Genomic DNA, 13,514 nt, shown 5'->3' with positions numbered 1-13,514 from the left:
TATGGGTGTCATTTTACCACTCTCCATCTTCAAGGACTGAAAAAGAAGGACAGAGTTTCTGCTCCCCAGACTAATAAAAGTCACCAATACGTGGCTCCTGGCACCATATTTATAATTTGACCATATAATTTTGCTACAGTGAAGCAAGAGTCCTATAAACAAGGGCATTACAAGACACGTGTGGATAATGTGCTCAACATGAGAAAACCATAGACAACCCTTATTCAAAGATGTCGTGGGCAACAGAATGCTCCCGAATTGTGACAATAAGGTTAAAGACAGACTCTGTAAGAGTAATCACCAAGGAAATTGATATTTGAAGAAGAAGAAGAAAAAAAAAAAAGATCTGACTTGTGACCTTTAATAATAATTAGTAGGCAGTTGGTTATGTTCCATTGCTACATAAGCATGTCTGTCCCCCCAAGTATCTGCTTCTTTTTGAAGGTTCTCAGAGAAGAGAGACAAATCAGACTCCATTTAACTTCTGAGTCAAGAAGGAGAGAACTATCTGAGAAGCACAGAGGTTCGAACAGTATCATGCATTCATTTTCCAAAGTGTCCTCTGATATGCAAGCCCGTTTTATACTATAGATCCTCACTCCTCCAGGGCACACCCAGGTTATGCCTGCTGCCCTGATGTAATTACTAATAGTGTCCCCATTTCTACCTCAGAAGTATCCCATGGTAGATGATTTATCATATCTTTACCTTACATATTAATATTCTTCCTGCTCTGCCTTACTCCTAATACCTGTCACATTAACTAAACAGTGATAGCCTTAAGAATAAATGTATGCTCTGATCATATTTTTGTATTTTTGGTAGACCCTGCCACACACTAACAAGTAGACTATAGTATGGACTGAAGTAGGACTTGGGAGGGCTAACCTCCAGGCTTTATTATGCTATAACATTACAGGCAATTAGACTGTTGACTAACTCTTCGGTGCTTATGTTTTTCATTTATAAAATTACAAGCTTAAATCCATTATCTATTAGACCCCCTCAGGATTCCAAGATGTATGAGCTGATGTTAGTTGACTCTGGTTATTCATCGAATTATTTTGTCAATAGATAAGTAAAACATACAGTTTTTTTTTTAAACAGAAGGTACTTGGTGTGTATGTGACAAGTGATCAGACTTGAGCAAAGTGGAAAAGCTTGAGGTTTTGTACGACATGAATGACAGTACAGAAATTTTCAGATTTACATAATCTTCTTCTTTTTCTTCTGCAGTTTCTGTTTCTATTCTTGTTCTTCTCTCTTGCCTTTATTCTATGGCCTTGATGTCAAGGTGCCTCTTAAAGGTAAGATTGCATTTAATTCTCAAAATGTGGTTCTAAGAGGTATGTGATGAGAAGGATGCTACATATAGTTACTATTCCCATGTTTGTTTGTTTGTTTGTTAAAAAAAATCCACTTAGTTTGGTTAGCTTAACTGCCATAAAATGAGAAAAAAAAGTCACTTGAAACTGATGTAACATTGTATGTTGACTGTGCTTCAATTAAAAAAAAAATAAATTAGAAAAGGGAGAAGCAGATCCAATCCACTTGGATGATTATGAAAGAAATAAAGGAACCATCAAGTATTTTGGAAATCAAGAATTTTGTTCTAGTTAACCATATTGCTTTGGGAGGTCATAATGTCTATGGAGCTCAGTGTTCTCATCAGTCTTCCATTATGCAGAAGGAATGGCTTCCCTGTCTGCAAAATGAAGAAATTTGAGTTTATGTTTAGTATCTCTTCCAACTTAAAAATTCTGATCCTTTAAGTCTAATAAGCTAAAAATAACTGATTACTCTTAACCCTTTCTCTCCATCTGATTTCATCAGAACTCAAAAAAGCAGGCTGTTAAGTGAAATTGGATCTTCTTTTCAAATAAGATCACTTTCAATGTTAGTTTAGAAAAATAAGAGTTTTATTATTACTAAATTATCAAGTCTATGTCTCACGAATACATGTATAAATAATCTTGGACACTGATTCCCAGAGCTATGAAAAATAACAGATCCCAAGGCCTTACTTCCAAGTTAATGGATCAGATTATTGGAGATGGAGGTGAGGAGGAGGGTGGGAGAGGTGGAAAGCAAGGAATAATCTGTGTCTTTAACAAGCATACCAGGTGATTCTGATGTCTACCCAGGTACAGAAACCACAACTCATATTAACAGTATTTAAAAATGAGGAAGGGCCAGGTGCTCTTCTAAATCCGGGTATCATGATCTGTGGCAACTTTAGTTTTCCTATTGTATTATACAGGGATCTTTCCTGGACCTCATATTCTTCAACATTTTCTATAGCAAGTTGAAAAATAAAGAAGAAACACTTTCTCTTTCCATGGGTATCAACTCTGTTACCTAGATGTGGTACTGACAAGCAAAAGTGTTTTAGCACGACCTGTTACAAAGGAGTTGAGCAAATATGCCCAGGAAGTTTATGTCCTCATATAATCAACCCTCTGGCTTTATTCTATCTTCCAAAAGATTTACTATTCGACTGATAGCTATCCTGTCTGGCAGTCAGGATGGTAGCCTTGCAGAACATAAGGAAGAGGAGTGAGGCTCTGAAATTGAGTAAGAATAGGAATGCCTGTGTGGCTCAGTCAGTTAAGTGTCTGACTCTTGATTTTGGCTCAGTTCTTGATTTCAGGGTCATGAGATCAAGCCCCACATGGAGCCTGCTTAAGATTCTTTCTCCTCTCGGGCGCCTGGGTGGCTCAGTGGGTTAAGCTGCTGCCTTCGGCTCAGGTCATGATCTCAGGGTCCTGGGATCGAGTCCCGCATCGGGCTCTCTGCTCGACAGGGAGCCTGCTTCCCTCTCTCTCTCTGCCTGCCTCTCTGTCTACTTGTGATCTCTCTCTGTCAAATAAATAATAAATAAAATCTTTTAAAAAAAAAAAAAGATTCTTTCTCCTCTCTTCCTCTCCCTCTGTCCACCTCCCTTCCTGCTTGCTCACTGTTTCTCTTAAAAAAAAAAAAAAATGAATGATAATATAAGAAAAAATGGGTAAGATTTTCTAGGAAAGGGTAGAAATGGCTAGAGTGTGAGAAAATGAGTAGCCCTCCCCAACCAAAAATAATAAATAAATAGGACAAAGTTTAGTGGGACCCAAGTACTACCCAAGTAGTTGAGGGAAGAATCAAAACTCGAAAATACTGATTAGAAAATGAGTAGGTTTGAACATTCACATCAATAATGGCTAACACTTCCTTGTCCAGGGCTGTTCTAAGCAGTAGATTTAATGACCCTCACAACACCCCCTGTAAAGTCGCTGCTGCTTTTTTTTTTTTAAAGATTTTATTTATTCATTTAAGAGAGAGAGAGAGCAGAAGCAGGGAGGAGAGGCAGAGTGAGAGGGAGAAGCATACTCCCCGCTGAGTAGGGAGCCAGACACAGAGCTCCAGGATCCCATGACCCTGAGATTATGACCTGAGCCAAATGCAGTTGCTTTTAACCGACTGAGCCATCTAGCCACCCCCAAGATCAAGGGCTGCTTTTATTCCTTTCTTCACAGCTGGAGGCACACCAACACAGGACTTTCCCAAGGAAATAGAGCTACAATCAGCAAGACTGGCATTTGTACGCCAACAGCCTCGATCTAGAGGCTCTTAGCTGCTTACAAACCACCATGCTGCCGCACAAAGGAAAGAGGGCATTTCTCTCACATTGTGAGCGCCGTTGGTGATCATGTATATTAGCAGTCAGCGTACAATGTGGGTAGTACTGCTTGGCTAGTAGGTTTTGAAATTACAGTGTGCTCATCTCTCTACCTTTTTCCATTTTTTGTGACTCTGAGGGTTGTACAGGATTTAATTTGCTTTTCTTCCAGAGTAGCACAAAACTGCCACTTAGTAATTATCTGTTGAATGAAGAGTCATGATTATAATTAATAATAATACAGCAAATTAATGTGATGGTGAATCTGGGGAGTTTAAAATGGGTATAGGAAAATGACTGAGTAGTTTAGAGTAACAGCTTTGAAGTTAGATAAACCGTTATGTTTGGATCCTGCCATTTACAAGCTATGTCATGGTAACTTTAATCCACCTGAGATGAGGTTTCCTATTCTGTAAAATGGTTATATTACCTACAACTTGGTATTATGTTGAGGGAACTAAATACAATTATACATATAAAAGACTTACCACATTGCTTGGAACATAGTTCATCATCTGCAACTCTTAGCTATTATTATACAAAAATTTAGCACCACATTTACTGAATTTGTCAGTTTATAACTTTGATATTATAACTTGTAGGGGCACTTGGGTGGCTGAGTCAGTTAAGTCTGGGACCTTGGTTTTGGGTCAGGTCATGATCTCACAGTTCTGGGATGGAGACCTGCATCAGGCTCTACACTCAGTGGGGAGTCTGTTTTTCTGCCTCTCTCTGGCCTCTGCTCCTCCCCCCACTCGTGAGTGCTGTCTCGCTCTCTGTCTCCTTCTCTAAAACAAAGAAGTCTTTTGGGACACCTGGCTCAGTTGATTAAGTGTTAACTTTTGGCTCCTGTCATGATCCTGTGTTCCTGAAATTGAGCCCCACGTTAGGCTCCCTGCTCAGTGAGGAGTTTGCTTCTCTCTCTACCTCTACTCCTCCTCCCTACTCAGTGCTCTCTCTGTCTCTCAAATAAAGAAATAAAATCTTTAAAACAAACAAACAAAGTCTTTTAAAAAAAGAAATTATAGGGGCAGCTGGGTGGCTCAATGGTTAAAGCTTCTGCCTTCGGCTCAGGTCATGATCCCAGGGTCCTGGAATCAAGCCCCAAATCAGGCTCTCTGCACAGCAGGGAGCCTGCATCCTCCTCTCTCTCTGCCTGCCTCTCTGCCTACTTGTGATCTCCATCTGTCAAATAAATAAATAAAATCTTTAAAAAAACAAAAACAAAAAAATTTTTAAAAAAAAGGAATTATAACTTCTAGCAATACCAAGTATTTTACCACCTAAACCAGAACAAGTAATTTCCTTTTTGTCTCCTCTTTTGAAGAAGTATTCTAGATTTAAATAAGATGACTGGAAATTGATCAATGCCACTTTTATCTCCAAAGCAGATGAAGGAGAGATAAGAAGGAGTAAGGAAGAAAAATGTTTGGCTCTTTGGCAGGTAGTAAAAGTGTACTGCACATAACCATAAAAATATTTTTCTTACTAAATTAAGGATTTATATTCTGCTCTTAAACCCAAGACTCACTTAAATTATATGTAAAGATACCCTCCTTGAAGTGGAGCCACTCGTGCTTTTTTTTCTTTTCACAGTTAAATTACCTAAGTCATTTTGTTGGTGATCTAGAAGCTGCCGAAGGCTCCCAAGAAAGCACCCTTACTGCTCTCAGTGGCAGCTAAGTGCAGCTGCACAGATTATATCAGGACTTTAATCTTAAGCAGGGGAACCCCAGGTAGTTTCAGAAGATACCATCTGTGCATGCATTCTGTAGATTTATTCTAAAATAAATAGCGTACCACAAATTCTTCCATGTCAGTTATACACGGAGACAAAGGAAAGAAGAAAATGAGAGGAGTACAGAAATAGCTATCACCAGGTTATTGTTACATCCAGGTTATAGTGACCCACTGAAAATCCTCTTCTTCTGAAGAGGAACATGTTAATGAAGAACATACCAGAACCAACTCTGTTCATTATGCAGTTTGGAAGACCAGACCGAGAACAGGTGATCATGATTTTTCATCTACATACCATTGTTCGTTTTTAATGACCCCAGTGTCAACCATGAACACTTGAACTTGATAGTTCATTATTTTCACTTCCTGTCTAGTAACATAATACAGGTTAAAAGACCAATAATACTGTATTGTTGTTCTGATTTTTTGAAAAACAGACTTAAAAAATAAATACTCTGGGTGCCTGGGTAGCTCAGTGTGTTGAGCCTCTGCCTGCAGCTCGGATCATGGTCTCCAGGTCCTGGGATCAAGGCCTGCATCGGGCTCTCTGCTCGGCGGGGAGCCTGCTTCCCCCTCTCTCTCTGCCTGCCTCTCTGCCTACTTGTGATCTATCTCTCTCTCTGTCAAATAAATAAATAAATAAATAAATAAATAAACAAACAAACAAACTGTATTATAAAAACAGCCATAGCAGGGCCTGGGTGGCTCAGTTGGTTAAGTGTCTGCCTTTGGCTGGCATTGTGATCTTTGGGTCCTAGGATAGAGCCCACATCAGACTCCCTGCTCAGTAGGGAGTCTGCTTTTCTCTCTCTCTCCCTCTGCCCCTCCCCACTCTCATTCCCTCTCTCTCTTAAATAAATAAATAAAACTCTTTTAAAAAGCCAGCTACGGCGTGCCTGGGTGGCTCAGTGGGTTAAGCCTCTGCCTTTGGCTCGGGTCATGATCTCAGGGTCCTGGGATGGAGCCCCGCATCCAGCTCTCTGCTCAGCGGGAGCTTGCTTCCCCCTCTCTCTCTGCCTGCCTCTCTGCCTACTTGTGGTCTCTCTCCCGCTTTGTCAAATAAATAAATAAAATTTTTTTTAAAAGCCAGCTACAACTGATTAATTACAAATTCTCCATGAAAATATGCAAATGTTTATTTCTTATCACATTTATATTTTTTCAATCCCTCCTGCGAAGGCCTGGGGGTGGCCTGCAGAAAATAAATGGCAATATGACTCTACTATATTTATTGTTTAAGATGAAAAATTTTGTTCCTTATTCTCTTATATTGTTAAGAGGTAAGATGAATCATTGTATGCCAGTTAGTCAGTCTTTCTTTCCTTTTTTTTTTTTTTTTAAGATTTTATTTATTTGACAAAGAGGAAGAGAGTACAAGCAGGGGGAGGGACAGAGGGAGAGAGAGAAGCAGATTCTCCACTGAGCAGGGAGCCCAATGTGGGGGTTGATCCCAGGACCCCGGGATCACGACCTGAGCCAAAGGCCGACACTTAACTGACTGAGCTACCCAGGCGCCCCAATCAGTCTTTCTTTATGTAGATATATTTATTAGTCTTCATCTAGTCATACTGAGGTTGTTTCCCTGTCTTATAGATTAGACTATTAAGAAAGCATAGACTAGGGCTTATGCTTTATAGATCTTTGTATGTTCAAGGTCTACAGCAGTGCCTTCTATATACTAAGTGCTGAACACATTTTAAGTTGACAGGTGGACTGAAGGCTAGACAGATAAATGAGTAAATGGTTGGGTAAATGACTGAGAAAGCAGATTTGTGACATGTTAGGTCAGAGCCCTGGATAGTATGGGACTATAATAATAAGATGGCTATCTGATTTGTTCTTTATGTGTCATTGGAGAATAACTTGAAGAATGAGTGAACAGGGGTGCCGGGGTGGCTCAGTCGTTAAGCGTCTGCCTTCAGCTCCAGTAGTGATCCCAGGATCCTGGGATGGAGCCCCGTATCAGACTCCCTGCTGGGCAGGAAGCCTGCTTCTCCCTCTCCCACTTCCACTGCTTGAGTTCCTTCTCTTGCTGTGTATCTCTCTGTTAAATAAATAAAAAAAAAAAATAAAATCTTTAAAAAAAATGAGTGAACAAAGGAAAGAATACATGAATAAATACATTCTCCCCCAACTCCCTGGTGGTGATGTCCTACTCACCTGGCTCAGTGCTTCTTCTCTAGACGCTCTTATAATTCACACTCCACATGGCAGCTGAGTGAATTTTAGGAAACACAAATCTAACCATGCCTCCTGCCTGGGAAAGCATCATCATTAGAGTGAAATCTCATTCCCTTAATGTGCCAAACAGAGCCCAGAATGGTCTAACTGCAAACAGCCTCTCGGGCTTTCTCTTGCTCTAGAAGCTTCTTTGATGAGCCTTAGTCCCTTCTGCCTACTGCAGGGGTTTGCCCACGCAGTCCTTGTGCACACAGTACTTTCAGCCCTGCTTTATCTAGTAAACACCTACTCACTTATCCTTCAGATCCCAGCTCACCTGTGACTCCCGCAGGCAAGTCTTCCTTGATTGTACTCCCAGACAAATTTTACATGCATTTGTGTTGTTTTGGTTCATGTTGTTGTCATTTTTCTCAATTAATGCCTGTATTCCTCATTGTGTCCAGGTTCATGAGGGCCAGGACCATACATGTTTTATTCATCCTCTAACCCTAATGCCCACATAGCGCCTAGCTTGTATTGACAATCCATAAACATTTCTTAATGATAGTTATGATATTATGGTAAAGAAGAGAAAGAAGACATCTGTTTTGTGGTTGACAAGTGCATTTCATATCTATTATTTTATTTAATAGAGAGATCCTACAAAATAGATACTATTATTAATTTCTTAATATATTAATTTCTTAATATAAAATATTAATTTCTTAATATAAAAGATTAGCAAGTGATAGCCTCTACTATTTCTCTAGGGATTAAATGACATTATATAAGTAAAGCAACCAGTATAGTACATGGCATATAGAAAAACTCATTAAAAGCCAAGTTCCGGGGCGCCTGGGTGGCTCAGTGGGTTAAAGCCTCTGCCTTCGGCTCAGGTCATGATCTCAGGGTCCTGGGATCGAGTCCCACATCGGGCTCTCTGCTGAGCGGGGAGCCTCTTTCCTCCTCTCTCTCTCTCTCTGCCTACCTCTCTGCCTGCTTGTGATTTCTCTCTCTGTGTGTCAAATAAATAAAATATTAAAAAAAAAAAAAAAAAGCCAAGTTCCTAGGACACAGTAAGCATTCTGTCTTGGATCATGCATTATGAGGTGTGCTTCTACCCACTTGGAACGTCTTTCCCACATAACCATCAACTAGTTAATATCCATTTGTCCTACCCATGTCAGTGTAAAATCAGCGACTCAGGGAAGCCTCCTCTGATCCTCTGACTTCAGTTTTGTTTAATTTATCATTATGTCTTTCCCACTAGGATTCTCTTAACCCAACTACCTAACAGGGTCGGTTTCCTCATCTGTAAGATGGAGGTAATAATAAAAGCTACCCTTTATTGACTATTTTACCATATGATATATTGTATATGAGGGTTACGAAATGAAAGGTGTCAGGAAGACCCTTAGGGGTCTGGATGGTACAGTTTGTTGGGTGATGGTGCCCTTTACAGAGACCTCAGAAGCAGGAAGAGGGAGTGACTGCTGTCCAGGATTTGGGGTTCTTTATGATAACTAGGGATCAGGAGGTAGCTACAGTTTGTGACTCAATATACCTCTAAATATGTGGCCCATAAAGGATCAAAACTATAACGTCTAGCAGTTAGAAAACCCTAAGGAATAATGAACATAAGCAGCCTGTCCATTAAACCCAACTCATATTTGCTAAGTGTCATCTGTGAACCAGGCAGTGTAGTAGGTACTTGGATACTGGAATCACAAGTCAGACATGACATCACTGTGCTCATTCACTTGTGGTCTGCTGGCATGTAGTAAACTCTCAGAAATGGTAGCTGCAATCGCTGTGTGGCAGAGGAGGAAACTAAAGCTCGGTAATGTTAAAGCAACCCACTCATAGGAATTCCTGAGGTTCTGTCATATCCCAAGGTCCTTGTCAATCAAAGGCGAGTGTATGTTCTCTACAGTTTTTGTTACAGTGTACCTTTGATTCACTGAAAACTGGTCATTGATGGCGGCCCATTGGATGGGACTTCAGTTATTCACAATGCCCATCTGAATAAATGTGGCTCTGTTCCTAGTTCCTTTACAGATACTCACTGTACACAAATTTAATATTCTGGGAGACTGCCCTTCTGTGTTTACTTATTTATTCTATCCATACAAATACACATACACTGTATGTATTTTATATGTACATATATTATATACACACAAACACACACCTTAAAGCATCTTTTATGTACGTTAAGATCAGTTTTCTTCTCTACCAGGGAATATAGGAGTATTACAATTGTAGCCAGTTGTTTGGGGCTCTTATCTCAGTGGGATGTAAATATGAACATAATTTATTTTTCTCAAAACATGGCTTTCACTCAGGTTCTAATTTTCCTCTTATTCTTTAATAAATCTCAAGCTGGCTCCCCAGTTTTTCAGTTCTTAAAAGTCTGGCTCAGTTTAAAATTCAACCTCAGATTCTGTCTAATCTCATTTCTTCCCTATCCCAGGTGTAGGACAGATTCATGATCTGGCTCTAAGAGATCTCTCCCTCTTCCCTCTTCAAGGCTTGGTTCTCCTGGAGGGCAGGGAAGAGGCAGAGGGAAAAGAGTACATGCCTCTCAACTGCATTGACAGTGCTTGTGACTCTCTCCCTGGTGGTTGATGCTTTTCTCTGGCAGTTACCAGTGCTTGATGTCCTTTCTATGAGAGGTGATGAAAGACTGGCCATTTGGGGGAACGTATGTGTGAGTTCTTCAGAAGCTGTGCAGGGTGTACCCACAGCAGTATTCCCTGACTGGCTAAGACCCAAGCCCTTCCATTGCTACTCTGGATCTCAGCACTTGTGCTCCTAGCCACAGCGTCTTGTTGGGAAGGAATCTCCTGCCCCTATCTCTGCCCCGCCATCCCTCTCCAGTTCTCTGCCCAGATAGACAAAGAAAGATGTGCAATAGGTGAGCATTGCTCTGTATTTGAACACTAGAATGTGAGTCTCATTTGTGCAAGTACCAGCAGTCTCTCCCTCCTACATCTAACCCACTGTACTTCCTTCCCACTGGTCCTCCTCTGTGACCCTATCACTCTTTCACTCATGTCTAATCTAGTCTTTAGGAGCAACATGCCTCTGCAAATATGAATTCCAGATATTTCTGACTGGTGCTAATGTCAGGAATTCTTTTGAATCTTTCATTTGCCTTTGGTTGGTGGACTGGAAATCTCCTGGGGTACTAACTGCATTGCTTCCCACCACTTTGGATATTGATCACTATTTCTGCAGCACCAGTAAAGTCCTACTAGAGAATTAGTATTTTTGTTTTACAGATGGAGAAATGAAGGCTTAGAGAATTGAAATAACTTGTCAATGGACATACAGTGTCCAAAACTGGAAATCCCAGTTTTCTCCATCCATGTTATTGAGGCTCTAAAGGCCAAGTCTTTGAGCAGCACATGATAGCACGTCCTTTGTGCCATCTCTGGCTTTTGGGGGGAAGAGAGTATTATATCCTTAAAATCTAACCAAGTTAAAACTCAGACACAGAGACTTAAAGAGAAATAGGGCTAGGAGTTCTAACTGGTATAGTCCAGGGAAGTACCTTTTCAGGAACATCTCTGGAGCCAATTAAGAAACCCATATGGCATACTTCCCAGGGAATCCCAAGGTCAAGACCTCAGAGTGGAGATTCCCTGCCACTGGATACAATTGTTGAGGAGGAAATATGACATAAAAGTAAGTCACTGAAAGGCATAGATAGACAAGACCTGCTTTTAAAAGAATTTTATGTTTTGTAATTTTATATTTAATTTTGGGGGTATGATCATTCATTTGAGCTTCTAAGGTGTTGTCTTGGAAGGCCCCAGAAGTAAAGGCTACTATGATAATTGCTTATATGTCAGGCCGCTTACTATGAAATAAGACCTGTTCATCACTTTCCATGCATATATAACCCTTGAAATAGATTGTTCTCTTTTCTCACTTAAAATTAAAGGGATTGAGCTTAGAGACTTCGTTTATGTAACTTGGATTAGATAGTAGAGCTCAAAGAGGTGGTAAAGAATAATTTTTTTTCCTTAAAAAAGAATTTTTTTCCTGCTTCAGCTAATGACAGAAATGATGATTTAAGAATTTTCCCTCTGTTTTTCAGAGTAACCGAAAACACGGATAAGACCCCAGAAAGGCAAATGCTTCTAGACCTTCAAAGATGGCAGAAATGTTTACAACAGTGAGAGGGAGATCAAAAGCTAAGAACTACCCTGTAGCCAGGACTACAACTGTGTATTTTAAAGCCATTATTCAAGGTTTCTTACTTGACAGTTCCCACATGACCCTGTTGAAAATCTACAATATATGCTGCATTTAATGAAACATGTATATGTCAGACCAGAAGAAAAGAACTATAAACGTATATTGTGTAAAGAAAAAGTTCAGCAATGGAAACAGTTTCAGCAGATCAAGGAAAGATGTGTCTTGGGCATGGAACCAAAGTTACAAAGAAACACTCTCCCCCTGCTGTGCAGGGGGATCATTTTAATGTAACACCACACCCCATGGAAACACTAGTCCTGAAATAAACATTTTCAAAAATCAAAACAAAGGAAAAAACAAGGGCGGGTGGGGAATGAAGCACGAGGAATACCTATGAGGAGCTATTTACAATAAAATGTTTCATTTGAAAAGTCTGGTTTCTTACTACAGGGATTTGCTTTTTGTCTTTATTGTTGTTTAAAACTCAGGAACAGAGCCGTCTGCAATGTGAATGGGAAGGAAAGCAGTCTCCCGTTTGTTTCTCTGCAAGAGGTGGAGCTTGTGGAATGCATTCCACAGAGGACAGATGAGAGTGGACCACAGTGACCCCCACTCAACTGGCAACAAGGCGGAGGACCTAGGCGAATGTAACATAAGAAATAAAAGCAGATTTGATGCTGCCTTGGCCTTCTGTCACATCTGTCTTCCTCCACGAACAGACTGATTTCATTCATGTTGAAAATTAAGAAGATGATGCCCTAAATCACAAGTTCCCTGACTCGGTTCTGTTAACAATGTTACCTTCTATCTAGGGCACACGGGCCCGAGAGCATCTCTGAATCCATTTCCAAAATACTGGTTTTCAAATGGCTGCTTAAAATTGCCTGCAAATAAATATGTTATACAGTTTGAATAAAAACACAGTAGAGGTGAAAAGTAAACTTCTACCAACAGCTGAGTTTGCCACAGAGATGCAAAAGTTCAACAAAATTATGATGATTTTTTTATAGTATCCTGATATGCCTAGAGCATTCTGACCTCTTGTCGTTTAGACTGATAACATTTTTTTCCCCCAGAAAGCTGACAGCAACAAGACAGCTCTACTTTTTTTTATATAGAAGTAACTAACGTACATTACCAATAAGGTCGTTTTCTACCAGAGAAGAGTAGAAGACTGGTACTTTTCCTAAGTTATGTAATACTGAGTCTTGGATTCAGCTCTGAGAGCCAGTAAATGTTCCTAAAAAACAAATTTAACACCTCATTTACTGTAGATAACAAAACAGCCTCAATTTTTCAAATTGTCAAGGTTTTATTTACAGGGCTAGGTTTCCCATGCATAAAGAATGTGTGTAGGGAGCCAGAAACTCTTTCTACGAAATGCTACGCAAATCCTTCCATACGTGAGTTCCGTATCTTATTCTTTGGTTTTTAACGCTGGCATTTTCCAAGCCAGAACAGGAACTGAAGAATAGGCCAAGAAAGGCTTGAATGCTGAGGGTCCCATGTTCTGTCCTCTTTACTGCTGACCCAGGTGTCTTTGGCCCAGTCACTTAACCTCTCTGTGCCTCAGTCTCCTCATCTGCAAAATGAGGTTAAATGCTTTTTCATAAAGGTTTTGTTTTGTTTTGTTTTTTCAATTCTGGAACAAGAGGTGCTTAAAGTAGCACAAAGTGCTTTGTAAAATTATGACTGCTATATTATTTGACTTTCTTGTATTGTTGAGAAAGAGTCCTCCACATAATAAAAT

General features: G+C 40.0%; 1 protein-coding gene across 3 annotated transcripts in view; it reads left to right on the top strand.

The window, feature by feature from the left end:
• LOC111156938 (janus kinase and microtubule interacting protein 2) overlaps positions 1 to 12,876 on the top strand; it is a 69,965-nt gene extending 57,089 nt beyond the window's left edge. The window contains exons 20-21 of one of the 3 annotated variants that reach the window (XM_022518098.1): positions 1,237 to 1,307; positions 11,664 to 12,876. In XM_022518098.1, the coding sequence (XP_022373806.1) occupies positions 1,237 to 1,287 (51 nt within the window). In that variant the 3' untranslated portion in view covers positions 1,288 to 1,307; positions 11,664 to 12,876. Of the gene's footprint in view, positions 1 to 444; positions 592 to 1,236; positions 1,308 to 11,663 lie in introns of those variants that run through there. The other 2 variants (XM_022518099.1, XM_022518097.1) reach the window with 2 other exon arrangements.
• Positions 12,877 to 13,514: the final 638 nt, after the last annotated feature.

Source organism: Enhydra lutris, unplaced genomic scaffold (assembly GCF_002288905.1).
Source record: "Enhydra lutris kenyoni isolate GAN:26980312 unplaced genomic scaffold, ASM228890v2 scaffoldscaffold50, whole genome shotgun sequence".
Taxonomy (NCBI): domain Eukaryota; kingdom Metazoa; phylum Chordata; class Mammalia; order Carnivora; family Mustelidae; genus Enhydra; species Enhydra lutris.
Note: the sequence above shows the minus strand (reverse complement) of the source record. Positions and strands in the feature narration are given on the sequence as shown.